Source organism: Scyliorhinus torazame, chromosome 7 (genome assembly GCF_047496885.1).
Source record: "Scyliorhinus torazame isolate Kashiwa2021f chromosome 7, sScyTor2.1, whole genome shotgun sequence".
In the NCBI taxonomy this organism is placed as follows: Eukaryota; Metazoa; Chordata; class Chondrichthyes; order Carcharhiniformes; family Scyliorhinidae; genus Scyliorhinus; species Scyliorhinus torazame.
This window is the reverse complement of record NC_092713.1, coordinates 155,459,509-155,482,576: the sequence shown is the minus strand read 5'-3', so window position 1 is coordinate 155,482,576 and position 23,068 is coordinate 155,459,509. Positions and strand designations below refer to the sequence as shown.

Below are 23,068 nucleotides of genomic sequence, written 5' to 3'. Positions count from 1 at the left end.
GGGCTGGCCTTGCCAAACTTAATGAACTATTACTGGGCAGCAAATATAGACATGGTAAGGAAGTGGGTAGTGGGGGAGGGGTCAGTAATGATGCGAATGGAGGCAGCCTCGTGCAAGGGCACTTGGGAGCACTGTTGACGGCGCCTCTGCCGTTCTCGCCGGCCAGGTACTCCAAGTCCGGCAGTGGTGGCGGCCCTGAGGGTGTGGGGACAGTGACAAAGCATCTGAGGCTGAAGGAGGCCTCGGTTTGGGCTCCGATTTGTGGGAATCACAGGTTTGTTCTGGGGGGGCTGGACATGGGGTTCCGGAGGTGGCGGAGGGTGGAGGGATTTGAGCAGTTTGGGGACTTGTTTGTGCAGGGAAGCCTTTCGAGGTTGATGGGGTTAGGAGAGAAGTATGAGCTGCCCAGCGGGAATGGGTTCCGGTACTAACAGGTTCGAGACTTTGTGAGGAAACAGGTGCCGTCCTGACCTGCCGTCCCTGGGTTTGCAGGACAAAGTGGTGTTGAAAGCAGGGTTGGTGAGAGCAGGGTGTCGGAGATTTACAAATAATTAATAGACTGGGTGGGCGCCCTGATAGGAAAATTTAAGCGGAAGTGGGAGGAAGAGCTGGGGAGGGTGCTGGAGGCTGGGTTATGGGAGGAGGCTCTGAGAAGGGTGAATGCATCCTCTTTGTGCGCTAGGCTTAGCCTCATTCAATTTAAATTAGTCCACAGGGCGCATATGACGGTGGCCAGATTGAGCATGTTTTTTTGAGGGGGTGGAGGATAGGTGTGGGCGATGAACTGGGATGGTGAACCATGTCCACCTGTTTTGGGCCTGTCCGAAGCTGAAGGGATTTTGGCAGGGATTCGCTGACGTGATGTCTGAGGTGCTGAGGGTGAAGGTGGTCCTGAGTCCAGAAGTGGCACTTTTTGGAGTGTCGGAAGACCCGGGAGTCCGGAGTGAGAGAGGCCGATGTTTTGGCCTTTGCCTCCCTGGTAGCCCGGAGATGGATCTTGTTGGGATGGAGGGACTCGGGGCCGCCGAACCCATGGATGTGGGTGAGCGACCACGCAGAATTCCTCGGGTTAGAAAAAAATCAAGTTCGCTTTGAGAGGGCATGTGGGAGGGGTTTGCCCGGAGATGGAAACCGTTTATCGATTTCTTCCAGGATAGTTAAGTGAGCACCGGGTGCCTCTTTTGGTACACTGAGGAAGAATTCTGAATGTCCAATTCTTTCGGGACTTGTGGGAGGAAACCGGAGCACCCGGAGGAAACCATGCAGATACGGGGAGAACGTGCAGATTCCGCACAGAGACCCAAGCTTGGAATCGAACATGGGACACTGGAACTGTGAAGCAACAGTGCTAACCACTGTGCTACCATGCCCCTCTTCGTAATCAGTTGATGCTGGTGATCTTTCTGTCAAGTTACTGATCTTGGGACTGCTCTTGTCAGTCCTGAGCAGAAGTTGGCAGATTTACTCCTCACAGAAAGGGAGTTTTGCTCTGGTTGCATTTGTGCATTTCATATGGCTGGTTTTAGAGTGACATTTGAACACTTAGCCCCAACTATAAGGGGAAAATCTGAACTTGGTTAGAAATTTGAGAGGTCATCCTTTTCGGGTCTGACCTGCAGAACTTGGCTTTAATCATTAGAGAGATATGGAATCAAGTTATGCACAAATAGTTTTGCTATATAGTGCAGACATTTAATATTCTCCACAAGCTCATTCCTATTTTCACTGCACAATATTTTTTAAAGTGCTGCTTGCCGATTTGCCTACTTGATTTAACTCTTTACATTGAAGAGAGGGGCAAAATGTGCAAATTTGTTGAAATTAATTTTTCTGGTGAGCTTCAAAAAGTAGATAGCAAAGAAGAAAAGATGGGATGAAGAATCCTGGCTAAAATAAATCCTTGAAGCATTGATTACAGGCAGGAACTGTTCGCCAGCACTCTTGTGATCAATCCTGTCCAAAATGATCAAACCTGCCCCTAATAGCAGGCCAAGGAAGTGCTCCAATAGTACAAAACTGTTTTGGGCTAAAGTCCAAACATAAGCAAGGAAAATAATGAGAAAAGTTCATTCAGTTCCTACAGTTCATTCAGTAAATTCCTACGGCACTTTAATTCACCAATCCTAGCATCCAATTGCACCTTGAATTCCCAAATCCTCTTTTATTTCACTGCCTTCCCTGGAAAATCATTTTAGTCTTTTGAGTTTCCCCTCCCCCAGATCTGTTTTCAATTTACTTATCACTATTCTGTTCTTTTGTCTTGACCTAACTAACTCTAAACCAGTGTTGTAACCCCAACGAGAGTCATGGGATATGGACTGTCAGCTTCCCCGTGACCTTGAATGAATACGAGCTTCCCCTTTAAGCGGGCGGGGCTTTCCCTTAACAACCCTTTGGGGGGTGGAGTTGTGTAGTGTACTTATTTGTATAATTAAATCTTTTCTTGCTTTCATCATTGCTTCTTTGTGGTCACCATGTCTGGATCTAACAGCTAGGTTCACCTTCCTCTGCCATTTACTATTATTAACAAATTCAAACGTGGGCGTAATGTAAGAAATCTGTCTATCTATAAGGATAGATAACCTGTAGTGAGTATTGTGGTCTCCAAGCAAATGACAAACTAAACATTATATCATCGTCCCTTTTTCAAAATACAACCAGTCATACTATTAGTTCCTTTTCTGGAGATGTATTAGGACCATGGGAGCAGAAATTTGACCTACCCCGACATCACCCAAAACGGGACAACCACCTAAGGAAATGCCCTCCAATCAACTAATAAGCAGAAAAGACAGTAAGAGCGGCAAGGGTCAGGAGAGAAAGGCCCAGACTGCGGACATGGCGGACTGGGAGAGATCGCCAACGCAAACGCTGGCCCATCCACCGACAGGGCAGTGGATGGAACTCCTAACATAAGAGCATCTAAAACTTAGGGACTCCATCAAAGAGGACCTCATGGTGACCATGAAGGCGATGATATAATTGCTTTTGCCCCCTTCATAGAAGCACTGGAGAGGTCGGAGTGGCAGTTTGAGACCCAGGAGGCGACGGTGCTGGAATTGCAGCAAAGTCTATTTCATCACTCTGAAATTTGATTCATTTTCAAGCTAGATGTCCCAAAGTTAAAAGCCATGTGTTCATCTCCCAGTTTGGAGACTTTGTACCCAGAGTGTGTGTGAGATGGATAAAGATTGTTTGCTAATTCTTTCCTCAATTGTATGTAAAGAAGATTGGCCTACCAAGCTGTAAATCAAAGTTACCATCTAGATTATATGCTTTTCCTACCTGCTCAGCTAAGGCTCTTACTGGGCAGATTGAATCCAAACAATTCTATCACAATGCAAGCATTGCTTAATGAACTGAGCAATTTACATTGTTTCAAAGCTGCAGAAAGATGCAGAGGTCTGCAGTTTCATGGCTGATTTACCTGACATGTCTACTTTTCCCTTCCGCTAGGCCTGTTCTATTAGCAGGAACTGATGGGGAACGTATTAAGTTACTTTCTGTTGTTTCCTAATTGGGCGGCACGGTAGCACAGTGGTTATCACTGTTGCTTCACAGTGCCAGGGACCCGGGTTCGATTCCCAGCTTGGGTCACTGTCTGTGCACATTCTCCCTTTGTCTGCATGGGGTTTCCTCTGGGTGTTCCAGTCTCCTCCCACAAGCCCCGAAAGACGTACTTGTTAGGTGAATTGGACATTCTGAAATTCTCCCTCAGTGCACCTGAACAGATGTTGTAGTGTGGCGACTAATGGATTTTCATAGTAACTTCATTGCAGTGTTAATGTAAGCCTACTTGTGACAATAATAATTAAGATTATTATTTAATTAGGCAAAGCATCTTAGATTCATTTCTGTGGTTAATATTAATTGCATACATTTAATACATTGCAGCATTATAATAAATTGACACAATTCTGCTCAACCAATACTGTGAAAAGTAAAAATGCTACAGTACCTATAAATGTTTTGATTTTGTTTTCCTTTCATAATGTAGTTTTGCGTTGATTAGGCATGACCGACTGTCCCTAAATTAAATAAAGGGAGCTTCTGTTTATGTATAAAGGAACAACATTTGTACACCTTGAATACTATTTTTTTCTCTGTCTTGCAGGTCGGCCTTGCAGTTGTTAATGGCCAGCTGATGGCAGTGGGTGGTTTTGATGGTACTACTTACTTAAAAACTATTGAAGTTTATGATCCAGATGCAAACACATGGAGGTGAGTGAGCACTGATTGATTTCATGCAAAAAGAAGCTTGCAGCCCCGAACCTTTCACTATAAATTATTGTGTTAACAGTGCATTATATCTTAGTATGAATTGTAGAAGAGTGTTAAAACATGGGGTTTTTGTTGCCTGTATATTTGCTCCCTTCAACCCAGACCTCTTTGCGGTCTCTGGATTTCACTGTAGAATGAATTGGAATAGAAAATCTTCCAGTAGCTAACAATTGGCCGAACTATTGGATATCTAACCCAAAGTGCTCCTTTTACATGTTCATATATGGGGAGGTGGCAGCACAGATTAACAAAGCAAATGAGACGCTGTTTCTTTTTGAGGCATAGGTTACAAGCCCATAATGTTATGCTGAACCTGCATGAACCACTGGTTCAGGCCCCAATATTGTATCCAATTCTGGAATAGCAACTTCCAGGAAGGGTTCAGAAGAGAATTAGTAGGATAGTAAAGGTGAGGGATTACAGTTAAGTATATAGACTTGAGAAGTTGCGATTGTTCTCCTTCGAGTGGAAAGGCTAAGAGGTGATTTGATAGAGCCATTTGAAATCATGAACATCTTACAGAGAGTAAATAAAGGGATATTCTTTCTGATGGCTGAAGGACACAGAATTAAGGTGATTGGTAATAGAACCAGAGACAACATGAGGAAAACCTTTTACGTAACCACTGGTTAGGATTTGGAATGCTCTGCCTGATGGGTTGGTGGTTGGTTTAAATAGTCAAAAATGAATCGGGTAAATACTTGAAGAAACAATTGCAGGGATATAGGGAAAGAGTGGAGGACTGTGATTAACTGGATTGCTCTTTGGAAGAGTCAGCGCAGACTTGATGGGCTGAATGGTCACCTTCTGAGCCGTCGTATTCTATGAAATTGTTAGACAATTTGAAAATGAGGGGCATCATAAAAACATGAGGGGCTAAATTCTCAGTTTGGGAGACATATGCTCTCCCACTAGAGCTGAATTGCACCCCGCTGGTGTCAGAAATCAGGAAGCGATTTCCAATTTTTAGCCATGCAAATTTATGGACGGCGAGGATTGCTATCAGGCCGCCATTTTGAGCGGGCAGCCCAATAGTGAGGCCCCGCAGCTAGCCAACCACCCCACTCCCCTGACCCTCCACAGAGACACCCTAAATAAGGATACCCCTATCAGGAAGTCCCCCCCCCCCTTCCAGAGGAGAGCCCTGTGTTTGGAAGCTAGAGAGCAATCCAGGCAGAGACAGTGAAAAATTCACTGCTTTAACACTCCCTTGGGCAATGCGCTTGCTGGCTCAGATACTAGAAGTACCAGCTGTCCATTCCTGGAAAGAGAAAACCAGACAGCTGGGTTAAACTCTCTCAGATCTTTGATCTGCAAGCCATTCATTCATTTCTCTTTGATATTGATTTTACTAGGTTGTGATTGACAGCACCCACACACCACAGCTATCAGCATTGTTCCATTCATCTTCTTTCACGGTTGAGTAACTCTGCAGTGATCTAACCCCAATGCTTATGAACATCAATCTTTGATTGACAGCTCCTGGACCACTTCAAACAGAATTAAGTGCTTTTCAATCACCTCCCTTCACGGTTGAGTGATTCTGAAATAGTCAGCTAGAAATTGTTATTTAGGAGATCTCTGTTGGGGGGGGGGGGGGGGGGGGTGCAGTCTGGTGGAGATGGGGTGGGGCACGTCTTGCATTGTAGGGGGAGTGTGGCCCTCGGATGGACCTTGGGGGCAACTCCCTTAAAGGGTTACCCCTTGACCCACTGGGAGGTCCATAGTGTCAGGGTTACATTTGTTAGGACCAGTAGTAATTCTCGCCCACGTGATTCCTGGCCCAGAGAATCACGGGCTCAGAGAGTGTGGTGCCTCGTTCGTTATGTGAATACAAATGGGTCATTAAGACCTTCTGGCATGGTGCGTGAACCTCGATCCCGATGCCAGTGGGGGGCTCGAGCATCAGAGGGCGCCGATCCCATTTTCTTCATGATGCTGGATTTTCCGCCTCATCGGTAACTCCGCTACCGGCGGCACAAGGCGGTTCAGCCCAAGAAATAGGTTGACCTGATTGTAACCTTAACTCCACATTCCTGACTGTCTCCCATAACCCTTGACTCCCCAGCAATCAAACATCTGTGTAACTCATCCTTGAGTATATTCAAAGACCCAGCCTCCACTGCTCACTGGAGAAGTGAATTCCAAACACTGTCAACATTCCAAGAAAAAATTTCATCTCATCTCTGTCTTTAAAGGGGAATTATCTTGTGTAGCTGTCTGGACGAATGCAAGACGAAAAGCTTTGATAGCATGCCTTTTTTTTTTTCCAGCAATACTCTGGTCCTGCTCTACCAAATACTTAAATTATTACGTTGGGAGAATGAGTCAAAATAAATTAAAGGATACAAATACTAAAGGGGCTGCAAGTGCAGAAAGAAATGGGGTATCTGTGCAAAAACTTGCAGGTGACAGGGCTGGTTGATAAACTAGTTAAAAAGCATATGTGATATTGAGCTTTTTATTTATAAAGCTCTTTGGATCTACGGAGTACAAAAGCAAAGGAAGTTATAATAAACCTTTTAAACTACTAGTTTTTAAAGGTTTCAGCTGAAGTCTTGCATCCAATTCTGGGCATCACACGTTACAACGGATGTGAGGTTTTTGGAGAGTGTACAGAAAAGATTTATGAGAATGGTTCCAGGCATGTAAAACTTTAATTAAAGGATAGATTGGAGAAGCTAGGGTTGTTCTCGTTAGAACAGAGCAGGTTGAGAGGATAAAAGTATTTCGAGTCATGGGTGTCTAGACAGGGTAGATAGAGAAATGACCCCATTGGTAGCAAAGTTTAGAACAAGAGGACACTTTTAAACTGGCAGAACTAATGGCGACATGAGGCAAAACATTTATGCAGCAAGTGATTACGAACTGGAATGCACTTCTGAGTGTGGTGGAAGCAGATTTATTTGTGGCCTTCCAAAATAAGCACCTGATGGAAAAAAATTGTAGTCATAGGGACAGGGCAGAGGAGTGGACTAGCTAAATTGTTCTTGTGGAGAGCTGGCATGTGCTTGTTGGGCCCAATGGCGTGTTTCTGTCCTGTAACCATTCTTTGATTCTATCAGTCACGTGGAATGGAAGTCCTGTGTAATTTCTCGCTTGTCTGCCCTGCTTCTCACCCATCCAACCCAATGATATATTGATGATTGTTTTTCTTTCTCTCCCTTAATTCCCTCACTTTCCCACCTCAAATAATTACTACTTTGCCTTAGTTCAGCCATTTCCAGGTTCAAGCTCAGGACTAGATGTTAATGTATGTAAGTACTAAGCTATTGAGTTGGTGTATTGAAGGGGGATTTAACAGCAACATTTGAAAACATGATTTGGTGGTTTTATATATTTATGCACTTGGATCATGTCTGGCCTCTGATTTATAATTGCATACAGAATCAGTTAATCTGTGGCCCATGGCCTTAAATATGCTTATATTGAAAGCAATCATGTGTACTGATTTAATTGGTAATTTTCTATGTGCGCTATTGTGCATCACTGGTCGGTGAACCAGTTTTATGTGCTTGACAAAGGCTTGCAGATGTTGGAGTTGGTTCATATTTTTTCATTTTTCTTTCCATTCTCCTTTCACCCCAAAAACAGATTATACGGAGGTATGAACTATCGCAGACTGGGCGGTGGAGTAGGTGTGATCAAAATGACGCACTGCGAATCCCATATATGGTAACCTGTAAACTCTGGAGTATTTGCTGCTATTGGATGCTGTAATTGTTAGGGAAAGAACATTTTAAATTTGGTGGAATCCAGCTGCTTATCAGTCAAAAGAGGATAGCTGTGCTCCGATAACTAACCTGGAGACAGCTCTGTGCAATACATGGTCTGTGGAAAAACCAGACTTCCAGGCAAGTCTGGTGAATAGTTATAAGGATATTATATATTGGTGCCTGTATAAGTTTTGTGTGTGGGGAAAGCTTTCTCAGCGAAACCAGTTGACAGCACCTCAACGATTAAACTGGGAGTGCAAAAGAGTTACACACTCTTGAACATTTGAGATGGAATCTGCTTTTAATATTTCAACTTTTGAGGAATTTAAAAACTGAAGTGGGAAGAAGCATTGGTCTGCAGTGTGATGGAACACCCTTCTGAGCTGAGTGACCAGCACATGCGTGGAAACCATGTGCAAATCTACAGTTGCTATCAAACTGAACAATTCATAATTCCACATTTTGCAGCTTAAAATTAAACTTTATCATGAATATTAAGCGGGAACAAATGAAAACTCATTCATTTGTTCCCCATCGGAGAACTGTGTACTAAACCACACGTAGCTACTGCGATTTACTTTTTTCTGATGTTTAATGATCTGTGTTCAGTACAGTGAATGTAGTTTTCTCTATTCAGGATGTGTAGCAGGGGAAATAGAGTCCTGTTTTCTCTGAAATGTTACAGAACTGGAACCACCTTAAAGGGCACTGTTCATGAGAAAGTGTACAGCAAACCTTTTTTTCCCTCAAATTACAGATGCATAGTGTGGTGTACATCATGTCACTTGAGCATGAAGCTGTTGTGACAAAATTTGGTGCTTGGCTTTGTCCTAGAAGCCAAAAAAGAAACAAGTTTGGAAAAGACTTTCTCATAAGCATGCCCCCTTCAAGGTCAATTCTGACTTGACTGAAGAAAAGTTGAACAGTATTTTCTCTTACCAGGTTTCTCTTGCTTAAAATGAAAATAATAAAAAAAGGTCCACAAACTCCTTGTTGCCAGTAGATGTTAAGTTAATTTTGTAAATTGGTTGCTACAGGACATTTTCAAAGCTTTTGACAGATATTCAGCAGTAACGCGGGATTAAAAAAAAATATATTCAATGCCTTTGTGACTAGGATGAGTGATCACAGTTCACTAAGGCTTGAGCTGAATGACCTTTGTTACAGGTTCCATATTTCAAACATAAGGTTACCTCCAATTGAATGGTGGTTTGGATACTATTTTAATTGATGAAGACTCTGTTGACTGTGATCATGGTGGTAAGGGCAGAAAGGCAGTTTGGATAATTGGCCCTAGCTACGGTAGTCTTTGTTGTGATATGAACAATATTGGGCAAGACATCAAATTTGTGAAGATATACGTACCTTAGTTTGGGAGACCTTGAATGTTTCACTTTACTTCACATTCATGAAAAGTAGAATTCTTGCAGGTGTTTCCAGATCTCCTCTCCAACAGCAGAGGTTAGAACGGGAGATGGGATGAACCCCTAAATTTTCCAGGTGTTTCTGTTTCAATTAATATCTATTTTAGATTCTTTTTGTTTTTTGCTACCCTGCTCTACTCAGATAGTGAAGTATCTGAACAGTAGAGCAGCACACCTAGTGTAAGTGCAGATATAATTAAATGTCACTTACCTGTATTAGACGGTCTCAAAGTGCTTCACGCAATTGAATACCTTTTGAAGAGCAGTAATTGTTATATGGACAATTCTGTGCCCGAGGAGTGAGGTGAACGACAGTTTGATTTTTATTTTGCCCCACTTGGTGTTCAGCAAAGTATATTGTCAAATGGTTTGCATGAAGCCTGTTGTATGGAGTAGATTTGCCAATTTATCCATCTGAGGAAGAAATGTCATTCTGCCACTGCAAAGTATTCAATTGCATCCTACTCTTGGAGGGTACTTATAATTCCATGATGTAGGCTAGAACTTAAACCGTTTTTGAGTTGCATTGCTCTACACCAGTATGTACAGGATTCTTGACTATAACATTTCATTTATAGCATTGAATAAATATACAGAATAAATTTGTAGGTGTTTTGTGTAGAACACCCACCCTGTCCACATTTAATGTTTTCCATTGGTTGAAAATCCCCTCATTATTTATTCATTTCAGTTGAATAATTACTGTATAATTTTTTCTGTGAAAAATCTGCACTCTGATAAATTATCCATATGTCAGTAAAAACCTTTGTTTAGGTGTTTGGTTTTGCTTTTAAATAACCTATATTATAATCCCTCTTTATTGTATATGCTGAAAACAGTTTAGTGAATCAGGTACCAGGAATACTTTGTGAATTGATCTGGAAGAAATTGGTCTTGTTCTTCTCCCTCAAATCTTCTCTCCAGCCCATTATTTTCACAATGTTGAATGGCAAGGAAATCAGACTTTTGCTGCCTCAATTCTGTCATTTTCTCCCAAGCTATCCACTAATCCCACTTTGTAGATTCTCACATTATAATCATGGAATCTGGGGGAATAAAAAACTTGGTATAAAAGTATTTTTGAAGCATCTTCCTGTTGGCATGTAGGAAACATGGCAGTCATTTTCTTGCACTGCAAGCTCCAACAAACAGCAATGGCCCAACAAGCTGGTTGAGGGATAACTATTAGCTAGAACACTGGAGAACTCGAATTTAAAGTAAAAGCAAAGTTCTGGAAAAAAAAAAATCATATCTAGCAGCATCTGGAGAGAGAGATGACATTGAGTCCAGTATGACACTGGAGAACTTCTGCTTTTCTTTGTCATACGGCCATTACAATCTTTTACTCAAGATCTTGTGTAAAAGGCAGCACTTCTCCAGTGCAGCCTTAGCTGTATTTGTGCTCATGTCATATAATTTACAGGGCAGATGGAGGCCATCCAGTCCATTGAGTCTGCACCGGCCTATGAAAAGAACACCCTACTTAAGCCCACACCTCCACCCTATCACAGTAACCCCGCCTAATTATTTTGGACACTAAGGGCAATTTAGCATGGTCAATCCACCTAACCTGCACATCTTTGGACTGTGGGAGGAAACTGGAACAGACAGTGACCCAAGCTGGAATCAAATCAGTCCATGGAGTCATCACCCTACAGACGTCAGACTCGGACAAGAATGCCATTTGCTGAGCAGTGACGGGTCATTTATGGCAAAAATTCCCGTTTGTAATTCTGTAAGATATTGCATTCAAAAAGAGTGGTTGAAAAATGGTCAATTTATGTGCATTTTCTACAACTACTGTAGATGTTTACATTTCCAAAATTAAACATATAAATTCAGTTAAAATGTCACAAGCACCGGCTGGCGCAACAACAATGTGAAAACCACCCAGAGTTATCCTGCGAGAGACCAGTTTGTGCTTTGGAGACACAGGAATCAATAACAGAGGTAGGCAGATATTTACTTCAATAAGGGAGGTTGTGATAGATTTATTGAATGTGATTTCATACATGTATGGAATATAGGTATTTACAACATAGGTCATTTGGCCTCTGTCTATACTGGCCATCAAACACCTCTTGAGCCATAACTCAGCATTTCAAATGCGTAGCCAAGTACTTTTTGCATGTTGAGATTTCTGCCTCCTCCACCCTTTCAGATAGGGAGTTCTAGATCTATGCCACAGGAAAAAGATTTCACTGTCTATCTTGGCCCCTTAATTTTATACACTTCAATGAGGTCTCTTGGGAGTAACCGCACCTAATCCAATCTTTTCTCAAATGTTCTCTCCTTGGTTCAGTCACATTTTTTCATATGTGATCAGAATTGTACACACTATTCCAGCTGTGGCCTAACTTGTGTTTTATACAGTTCTGCTTTGGCGAATATTCCATTTGCCTTCTTGAACGCTACCTGTCTACCCACCTTCAGAGATCTGTATATGTGGACTAAGACCCCGCAGTCATTCTACACTTAGTATCCTACCATTTATTTGCCTTCCCCACATTTTCTCAGACTGAATTCTGATATCTTCCTGTAGTCTACAACTATCTTTCATGACAAACTAAATGGACAATGTGTTATCTACAAACTTTTTATTTCTAATGTATTAAGATACTTTATACTATTTATACTATATACAAGGACACTAAGTTATTAACTCATTTCTATACAGTAAGTCACTTTAATTTAGGTTCTAATAATTTATTAAAGGCCACTAACATCTTCAGATATGATAAAAGTTTTCCAGATGGTTGCTCAATGAGGATGACCATATATAAACACATTTCCAGGTGGATTAATTATGTTTTTTTAAAACAAATTAGTAATTGACCTTTCAATACTTTCAAGGGGTTGTTAAAGGGATAATATTCCAAAGAGTAACATTTGTTGAACACAAACTTCTATTGCAAGCCTAGGTATGAAAGTAGGAAGTTGAATAAAGTTTGTGCAAGATGATTTAATAAAATAGGATATGGTCCCTCCAGTTCACATCTATTGAAACAGTCAGTCAGAGGCTGACCGTCTGGTTTTAGCAGCTCATAAAAAGACAATGTCATTTGATAGCATAGGAAGCAGTCAAGTCAGCAGATGTTTCTGGTAGCTCATGTCATATCCTTTATTCCCTCCTGTCCATCCAACAATCATGTGATTCAGCCAAATAACTGGTTTTCAGAGCAGGAATAATATCATTCTTCTCTTGGGGCTCGAAGGAAGACTAAAACGTTTGTGATCCAGTGAATATTAATCCAGACTGTTGCAGAGACGTGGTTGGTATTGTATTTGATGAAAAGCCAGCTCAGTTAGAAATGGCAGCACATGGTCTATATGCTTGCTATTGAACAGCTGTCAGAAAGACAAGGAATAACACCACAGTACATATGAATAAATATCAAGTTAGATAAGTTTACACAGCTTGAATCAAAGTTTCTCCTCATTTCATCCTTTCCATATCATTGATGTAATTCCACTTGCAACTTTTTCCTTAATAATAAGGAACAAGAACAGCTGAATGCAAAAATCATATTTGCTATGAAACAAGCCAACTCAGAAATCAAAACAACTTAAAAGCTTGCTCATCTATAGATTGGCAAGAGATGGTTAACTAGCTTCATTGTTTTCACTTTCAGCAATGTATGACAAAGTCATGTCACCATTAGGGAAGATAGTAACGTAATGGTAATGCTGTTGGGCTCATATTCCAGAAGTTCCAAGCTCTTGAGATAGGAGTCCAAATCCCACCATGATAGCTAGGGGAATTCAATTAAACAATAAATCTGGAATAGAGCCAAAGTTTTACAGCATGGAAAGAGGCCCTTCGGTCCATCATGTCCGTGCCAGCCATCAAATACCTAACTATTCCAATTCCATTTTATAGCACTTGGTTCATAGCCTTTTATGGCGTCTCTAGTGCTCATCTAAATACATTTTTGTTGGTTCCTGTCTCTACCACAGCTTCAGGCAGCGAGTCTAGATTCCCACCACCCTCTGGGTGAAAATATTTTTTCTCGCATCTCTAAACCTGATCAATCTATGCCTCCCGGTTATTGACCCCCTCCACTAAAGGAGGCAAAGTGCCTTCTTATCCACGTCCCTCATAATTTTATACACCTCAATCAGGTCACCCCCTTTGTTCCAAGGAAAACAACCCCAATCTCCCTTGATACCTGAAACACTCCAGCCTGGGCACATCCTGGTGAATGACCTCTGCACCCTCTCCAGTGCAATCATTTTCTTCCTATAGTGTGGTAACCAGAACTGCACACAATACTCCAGCTGGCACCTAACCAGTGTTTTATACAGCTCCAACATAATCACCTCTGCCTCCTACCACTAAGCAAGTTTTAGATCCAGTTTGCCAAATTGTCCTGGATCCATTGGACTTTTACCTTCATCAGCCCCCCATGTGGGACCTTGTTAAAAGCCTTAACAAGTCCATGTGGATTACCTCAACTGCACTACCTTCATCTACACACCAGTCACTCCTCAAAAAATTCAATCAAATTTCTAAGACATGATTTCCCTTTGATAAAACCATGCTGACTATCTTTGATTAATCCTCACTTCTCCAAATGGAGATTAATTCTGTCCCTCAGAATTTATTCCATCACCGCTGCAATCTCCTCTTTTGCCTCCACAGCAACCTGGGATGCATCTCATCTGGCCGTGGGGATATATCCACATTTAGGCTCATTAAAACTATTAATACCTCCTCCCTCTCAAGTTCCTGTAAATCACAATGTGCGTCCCTGATTTATCTACCCACATCCTTCTCCTTGGTGAACACAGGTGAAAGTACTAATTTAAAATTTCACCTATTTCTTCTGATTCCACATAGGTCCCTAATGGGCCTTACATATAGTACCCATGGGACAATTTAGCATGGACAATCCACCTAGCCTGCACATCTTTGGGTTGAGGCGAAACCCACGCAAACACGGAGAATGTGCAAACTCCACAAGAACAGTGACCCAAAACAGTGATCGAACCTGGGACCTCAGTGCCGTGAGACAGCAGTGCTAACCACTGCGCCACCTAATGGGCCCTACTCATACCCTGGTCAACTTCCAGCCCTTAATATACTTATAAAACACCATTGGATTTTCCTTTATTTTACCTGCCAGTGCTTTTTCATGCACCCTCTTAGTTATCCTAATTTTTTAAGGAACCCCCTGCACTTTCTGTACTCCTCTAGGGCTGCTGTTTTGAGCTCAGTGTTTGCCATGAGCTTCCCTTTTTGCCCCTTATCCAACCCTGGATATCCCTTGGCTTCCATGGTTCTCTGGACATTTTGCTCCCACCTTTCACTATAACAACATGTTGGCCCTGTACCCTCTCCATTTCCTTTTTGAATGAGGAATCATGTTTTAACATCAGTCAAAAAGCAACCAAATAAATTAGTGGGTAATGCACACGACTAGGTTTGCGTTTCTGCAACAATCCGCATTGATGCACAACAATAGTAATTCTGTACTCCTGAGTTTTCACTTCCGGTTTGGTAGCCAATAACTAGATTACTCTTAAGACATTCTCCACCCTCAGAACATATAGTAATATTGGATACTGATGACTTAAGAGTGCATCAACATCTTGCATCATAATAGGGGTGAGGGAGAAAGAGCAAAAAGGTCCAGGTGAAATAGCTCCCTCGGAGGAAATAAAATTATTTAACATAGTCATTTTTTTCCTTACCAGCCAACAGTGAGATTTCCAAAGCAGAGGGGTTACTGGACCTTCTGATCACTAAGGTGGCCCTAAACTGGGCATGATTTCTTCAACTTGGAACTACAGGTTTGCAGCAGTGTTAAGGGAATTATGCACACCTCACTTATTTACATACAAATTCAGCTACAAACTGTTCCCTGAAAAAAATGTTTATCTTTCCCCCCGGTTCAAATCAGTTATTTTTAAAAAGATCAGTTTGTAAGGATTTTGATGAATAAATGTCCCACAATGAAAAGCTCTTTCTGTCAATACTGCTTAAGGGGCTGTTCCTGTGCTGTGCTTTTTGTAATATCTAGTACCGTCTCCACAGAATAATCTATGCAAGGAAGAAGCAGTACTCAAACACCTTGCTTGCTTGGGTTTTTGAAAGTTCATTTTCAGATAACCCCATGCTTTTAATCTCGGAAGATGAGGCAGCTCTTTAGTGAATTTAGGTTTGAAATGACAAGATTACCACGGGAGGGAAATAAATAGAAAAAAAGACATTATATGGAATTGTCACCACTGGAATGGTGGGAGAAGTTTAGGGACATAAGAACAGAGGAGGTGAAGTAGACCATACAGCCTCTTGAGTCTGCTCCACCATTCAGCACAATTATGGCAGATCACTGACCTTACTCAGTAACGCTCAATGTAACAATCTGCGGACTGTGTTCAAATCCCACCAAGCCAGATGCTGGCATTTGAATTTTAGAAAATAAATCTGGAATTACAAGTTAATGAGAACCATGAAACCATTGTTGATTGTTGTAAAAACCCATTTGGGCCCCAATGTCCTTTAGGAAAGGAAATCTGCTGCTGTTCTCATCTGGTCTGACCTACATGTGATTCCAGATCCACAGCAATGTGGTTGACTCTCAAATGGCTTGTCAAGCCACTCCGTTCAAAGGCAATTAGGGATGGGTAATAAATGGCCAGCTCCACGCACATCCTGTAAATGAATAAAAGTAACACCATTCCTATATACCTAGATTCCGAGAGACTTAACATCCGTCTATCTCAGCTTTAAATCTATTCAATGACATTGATAAGGAGGATAAGAGTACTATGCTGAAAATTCTCTATATTACACTTTTAATGCCAATTTAGTGCCGTGGAAGTGGAAATCACCATCTATTTGAATCCAAAAATGGGCATGTTTCTCACCTTTAATTTACCATCGCAGTGAGCAGATGCTACAGCTGTTGACACCTTTACCAGCTGTGTTGCTGCAAGCCGCACCCCAAAGTGCCTGTAGAAATGTGAATGAAGGCAGCTCATGAATAGCTCCACCTCATCAATGGTGATTTCATCCTCATCTTCATGAATGCTATCCCACAGTGCCTTAGCGTCCTCTGGGTGAATACTCAATGAAATAGTCAGTTGCACAGGGGGCACAGACCACTCCAGCTCCATCACGCGATGGACAGAGTCTGAGAAACAATTGGCCCACATGGCAGCCATCCAGGTCAGGTTCTCCGAACTGATGGGGAAGGCACTGATGTAGCAGTCAAATGTTTTCTGCAACCATTCTCCCACCATGGTTGTAACTGTTTCAGGACCATTGGCAAAAAGCAATGGTAAACAGATGAATTCCACTGGGAGAGACTCCAGGAAGCCCAAGTCTCCATCAACACAGCACATCCACCCAGACCAGACTACCTTTTCAGCAACTGCCTGATGGACTGAAGTCTTTGTCGTTATCTGTGAAGAAGCAGAAAGTCATTTTTACCCCCCCAAGTCTCACAATACTCATTTATTTCCTCTTCCTCCTGCTGAAGGTGCGAGGGTGATGCAAGAGTCCAACAGTTCTAACCATTATCAGCAGTTCTTCATATGTAAGATTTCAGCATACTCTTGGATACATAATATTATTGAACATCAAACCCAATGTCAATCTGTTCCAGACATGTCCAGCTGCCTGTCAGTGGTTTAACCAGTAGTGGAATCTGATGTAAATAACTCCGCTGTATGCAGGGATGCAGAAGCCTATAGTCAAACCCCACCGTCACCTGAGCAGAGATCACAAGATACATCAAGGCAAGGGCAAACCTGGGACCTTCCCAGAATGATAACTGTCCAAGCATGCTTACCCAATAAGCTACAGAAAAGGCTGTCTGGTGAAAATGTAAATAATTTTATGGGTATCACCCAAGAAAATGTTTAGGGTTTCACTTTGTACAGAGAAGCTAGGAGTTTGTTTTTTTGCCCACATCGGAAACCTAAATCTTGGCAATGGTGGAAGATTCTAACAGGTGAAATAGCATTTAATATTTGAAACAGATTTAGTATTCTCATCATTGCACATGTGCATCAATGGGATACACACAACTCAGTCCAGCAACCCACCTCTGATGTGCGAACATGTAATGCTGCCATTTTAAAGATTACCAAAAATATCAGGACGTTTCCCCCTCTGCAAACTAAAATCACAAAACAAACTTTCCTGATTGGGAACCAAACTCATAGCCAGAGAATGGGTGCAGGGATTGTGATACAGGATTAACCCTGCATGTTGCTTCTAATTTACGTAGCACACCAATTCAGTGCTGACTGCATCAGTGTTAACGGCAATGTTGAGCAGCTGGATGCCCCAGCAAAGGGACCAAAATCATGAGGCGACAAGCAGTTAAAGCTAGCTTTCCCCTTGAGGAGGTGCATTTTGCTCTACCACTGAGTCTGAGCAGCACAACAGGCGAGTGATTTATAAATTTGGAATGGCCACTTTCTATTGGCTTTTATTTTAGTTTGTGGCCAAAAGCACACTGCGATTGTCACTAACAGAGAAGGCACGGTGTGGGATTGTCGGTGAATTGGGACTGCATTTACTGGTATAACTGTTGGAGGAGTTGCTCATGGTCAGCCTGTCATGAAAGGGGTTATTTAGGACACTTCTCCCTTCCTCCTCTCCAGCTGTTTGCAGTATATCTGGCAAGGTTGTACAGCATGCAGAAAGCCACCACGTATTTTGGTATTCTCTCTGCTAAGTACTGTAGAGATCCTCCAGAACTGTTCAGGCAGTGGAAGTGATGTTTCAGCATGCCAGTGGTCTGCTTTATCACATTGTCTGTCAGCCTGGCTTTCACCATATGCATGTTGCCTATATGTGCATGGTTTGCACAGCAAAGTAAGCCATATTGTTAGTAGATAGCCCTTTGGTTTGTCATGGCAGTTGAAAAGAACATGACACAATGAGGGTATCCTAACTGCTTACAACATAACAGGCAGCTAAATACACAATTGTTTGCATAGGGTCACAGAGCAGCTGTATGTCAAGAGTGGAATACCTTTCTAATACATCTCAGAGTTAACATGCGCCACCAGCAAGGCAACGTGCATGAAGTCAAAGCCATCCTGCACCATGGAAAAGTCAACAATTCTTACAAAGCGGTGTGTTTACTTTGATCACTCTCTGGCAAGAGAATGAAGTGTAGTTTGCGAGCTCCATTATGTTAGACTGGATGGCAAGCTGCAGGATTTCCCGAATATCTGCAGCCACGAAGGAGACTGACACAATGGCATATAGCAACAGTCACCTTCCTATCCACTCGCAATAAGATCCTCACTCTGCTGGAGGTTCCAGTTGTGGCTGTAACTGGTGGCAGATATCAATGAGGGGAGAAACTGAGGCGCCTGATACACTTTGTTTTGCAAACTAAGATGGGACTCCTTTAACACCCTTGGTGGTTTGTGGCCTCCTGTTGAGCCTTTCTCCTCTCATTCCACTCTCCCAGAAATGTCTCCTAGTGCATCCATGTCCTGGAGAAACTGGTTTATGCATAAGTCTTGAAGTCAGGACCAAGTAATTCAACACCTGCCTCCGCTTTAGTAACTTTTAAACAAGTCCAGACAGCCCCATACACACAAAATTAACAAATATGAAAGTTAGTGTATTTCTTTAAATACCCCTGATTGGTTGGGTGAGTGGGGGGGGCTGAGAAAGAGTCCTTCCTGCTGTTAACTCGTGTTCAATCACATGCGATTAGGAGAGGCTGTTAGGTAGCAAGTTGAGCTCCAAATTGGCACCATTGGCGTAAAATCAGCATTACACCATCCAGAGGTGCATTGGATGTAATTTTGGATCTATGGGGCTATTAGTAGCAGCACACCAAGTTTTGTATTGCTATTAAACAGCCATCTCCCCAGGTTTCCAAATGGGCTTCAATACCAACATGAAGTATTTTCAGGACATTTTTGGTGACAGCAAGCCAGATTACCACAGAAAGAGGGCATAGATGGAGTCTGCAAAGCTCTGTTTTGTTGCAGGAGATGGTACCGCCATGGATCTAACCTGCATTTATACACCACCTTTGATCTAGTAAGAGCCCAAGGTCAGAGAACCTGACAAAAATTGACAGCAAGCCAAAGGAGATATTAGAATTAATAACCAATGCTCAGGATTTAAGCAGCATCTTAAAGATAAATAGGTTGAAAATATGGTTTGAAAGTATTTTAAAAACACTTGATATTGACTCAATTAATCTGATACCTAGAGGAAATATTGGAGGCCACTAAAAAATAAATCTAAGCCAATATGGCTCTATGAAAGATGAAATGTATAAAAGAAGAAATTCTCTCTCGAAGGCATTGATTCCTGTTCCTTGGTGTCCCATGAGCATCTAATCTTCACGGATAGTCAGAGATAACAAGAAAAGGATGTGTTGATGGGTGCCTCCCTATGCAGCTCCAGTGCTGATCGGGAGCAGCATTATTTCCTAGGATCAAGCAGCTCCGCAGCAGCTTCATGTTCAGTATAAAGCACATGAGAGATGGTGGTATTATTGATAGTGCCACTAAACTACTATTCTAGGCACCCAGGCATGGGTTCAAATCCCACCATGACAGCTGGTGGATTTTAAATTAAATTAATTAAATATATATATTTTTAAAATTGAAAGAGAATCTCAATAGTGATCATGAGACTATCACCAATTGCAAAAGCCCACCTGGTTCACTCGTATCCTTCAGGGAAGGATATCTGGTCTACTGTCCATACCCACAGCAATTCTTAACTGTTCTCAGGGGGAAAATAGGAATGGGGGATAAATGCTGGGTTTGCTAGTGGCGTCCACATCCCATGAACAAAAAAAGTCATAGCTCCTGTTGGTTTCCAAGAAGCCACATAAGCATGTTTCCCACCCATGACATATTAGAGCTGGCCAACAGTAGGAACACTTAACGATATCCATGCCAACACACAAACTGACAGAAGTTATTATTTAGAGTGGCCTGCTGACCCCTCCCGGGAAGGGGGGGGGAGGGGTTGAAGGTGTAGGCTGCATTTATGAGGGAGAAGGGGGGCAGACCCATGGAGGTTTCTGCATCCAAAGGACAGGGAGTGTTCATTATTTTCACCCGTACACAATACACAATGTGTATTCAAGAATTGACTTGTTAGTTATGGGAAAGGCGCTGTTGGCTGGGGAGAGGAAGGCAGAACACCCGGCAATTGTTATCTCGGATCTTGCTCCACATTGTGCGGATGTGGTCCTGGAGAAGGGGCTGGCACAGAGACTTGCACGGAGATTGGATGTGGGACTGTTGGCAGACACAAGTTTTTGTACAAAAATGGGAAAGGTGATCGAAGATTATGTGGGTTTAGGGGCAGCATGGTGGTGCAGTGGTTAGCACTGCTGCCTCAGTGCTGAGGTCCCAGTTCAGTCCTGGCTCTGGGTCATTGTCGTGTGTAGTTTGCACATTCTCCCTGTGTTTACGTGGGTTTCGCCCCCACAACCCAAAAGATGTGCGGCGTAGGTGGATTGGCCACCTAAATTGCCCCTTAATTGAAACAAGTTAATTGGGTACTCTAAGTTTATTTAAAAAGATTATGTGGGGCTTAAAGGAACAGGTAGGTTTCACCGTCTGGCGTGGGAAGCGTTGGAAGGCAGTAGTGAGGGACTAGATCATCTTGTTTAATGCTCAGGTGGACAGGGAGGCAAGAGAGGAGTGACAGTGACTGGTAGAGGAAATTTTGGTGGAAGGTATCCGGAGGATCCTACTCCGGATCTTCTGATGAGGAGAAAGGAATTACAGGCAAGGTTTGACCTTCTGTCCACAGGAAAGACAGTTCGGCAGTTGAAGCGGGTAGCGTGTAAGAGTGTGGGGAGAAGGCCAGCCACTTGTCGACAGGCCAGCTCCACCAGCAAGCGGTTGGAGAGAGATTGTGCGGATCTGGGGGCATGGGACTAGTGGTGGCACTAGAGCAGGTGAATAAGGCATTTCAGGAGTTCTACAAAAAGTTGTATAGGTCGGAGCCTCCGGATGAGGAGTGGTTGGAGTGTCCTGAAGTAGGTAAGGGCAGAATGTAAGAGCCAGTGGGTGGAAGACGTGCAGGCGATGATAGGGAAGATGCAGACGGGTAAAGCACCAGGGCAGGATGGTTTCCCGGTGGTTTTATCGAAGGTTTATGGATAAGCTGGTACCGCTGTTGGTGGAGAGGTTTGAGTACGCAGTTGTTAAGGGGATACTGCATCCATTTTATTGCTGCTAAAAAAGGGCATGGACCCAGTGCAGCACAAATGGTATAGACCAATATCTGTTGCATTGATTGCCAAGGTTAAAAAAAATGTCTGCTGAAGGAAGAGGATCAGAGGGAGTTCATAAAGAGCAGGCAGAGTCTTCGAACATGCGGCATCTGATGAATGTGGCTCTTTCTCCAGCAGAAAGGAGGGAGTCAGAGGTGGTGGCGGCGCTGGATGCAGAAAAGGCATTTGATAGTGTGGAGTGGAGCGGTGTTGGAGAGATTTGGGATCTGGCCCAAATTTGTGGCACGGGATAAATTGCTGTACAAGGAATCAAAAAGAGTATGTGTACGAATGAGGTGAATTCAGAGTACTTTCCGTTGCATAGGGGAATGAAGCATGGGGGCCCCATGTCCCGTCCCCCCGCTATCCTGGCGATAGAGCCCTAGGACATAGCACTCAGGGGTTCGGATAAATGGAAGGGGATAGTGATGGGACAAGATGGGGTTGGAGCATAGGGTGTCCCTATATCTATATGCTGATGGTCTGTTGCGGTGTATCTCCAACTCTGGCTCTTCAGTGGCGAATATAATAGGGCTGCTTAGGAGATTTGGGGTTTTTCAGGCTATATGTTAAATTTGGAAAAAAGCGAGTGTTTTGTGGTGTCTTCTCCAGAGGCAGGAGTCATTTTGGGGGGGGGGGGGGGGGGGGGGAAGTGGGGGGTTGGGTTGCCATTTCAGGTGGCAACTGCCCACTTTAGGTACCTGGAAGTGCAGGTGGCTCGGGATTGGGCTCGGCTGCGTAACCTGAATTTTAGGAGTCTGGTGGGTAGGGTCAAGGTGGATTGATTGAGATGGGAGAGCCTTCCACTATTGTTGGCTGGCCGGGTGCAGATTGTTAAGATGAACATCTTGCCGCGGCTTTTATTTTTATTTCAGTGTCTACTGGTCTTTTTGCTGTAGTCATGTTTTATGGGGTGGAACGGTTGATTTAGTCATTTCTGTGGGCAGATAAGGTGGCAAGGATCAGGACTTCCGGTGACGCCGATGTGCGGAGCAGTTGTACTCTCCTCCCGTGGATCTGAAAAGTAGCCACAAAAACTCACCAACTCATTCCCCAACCTTAGTAAGATGGGGAAAGGAAGAAAGAGGGGATAAATTCCAAGAAAAAGCCACTCTAGGGGCCAGACAGAGACCAGGAATGGAATGGGCCAGGAACGGCAGCATTTGGACGGTCCGACAAGTGCACAAGGCGACGGAGCGCAAGGTTCGCCAGAGCAAGAAGGGCAGGGCAGCCACGAACACACCCCTCCCGCACCAAGGGAAAGCTGGAAGGCATCCTTCACGGAGGCACTATGGGAGCGCCAGCTAGAGATAAAAGCAGAGATAAAAACGTCATGCAAGCCGCAGTGAAGGACTCAGTGGCCAAAACTCTAGCGCAAATACAGCTTGCCCTGAGCAGGGCGGAAGAGAGACTGGAA

General features: G+C 43.1%; 2 protein-coding genes across 7 annotated transcripts in view; one reads left to right on the top strand and one right to left on the bottom strand.

Moving 5' to 3' along the window:
* The window catches only part of klhl20 (kelch-like family member 20), a 115,475-nt gene extending 105,291 nt beyond the window's left edge, over nt 1-10,184 (top strand). For all 6 annotated transcript variants that reach the window (XM_072511696.1, XM_072511699.1, XM_072511701.1 and 3 more), the window contains 2 exons: nt 4,115-4,221; nt 7,876-10,184. In XM_072511696.1, the coding sequence (XP_072367797.1) occupies nt 4,115-4,221; nt 7,876-7,960 (192 nt within the window). In that variant the 3' untranslated portion in view covers nt 7,961-10,184. The remainder of the gene's footprint in view (nt 1-4,114; nt 4,222-7,875) is intronic.
* Nucleotides 10,185-11,382: 1,198 nt separating this feature from the next.
* Nucleotides 11,383-23,068, bottom strand: part of cenpl (centromere protein L) — a 28,960-nt gene continuing 17,274 nt past the window's right edge. The window contains exons 4-5 of the mRNA XM_072511685.1: nt 16,295-16,831; nt 11,383-12,769 (exon numbers count right to left, since the gene is read on the bottom strand). Coding sequence (XP_072367786.1) covers nt 12,668-12,769; nt 16,295-16,831 — 639 coding nt within the window. The 3' untranslated portion in view covers nt 11,383-12,667. The remainder of the gene's footprint in view (nt 12,770-16,294; nt 16,832-23,068) is intronic.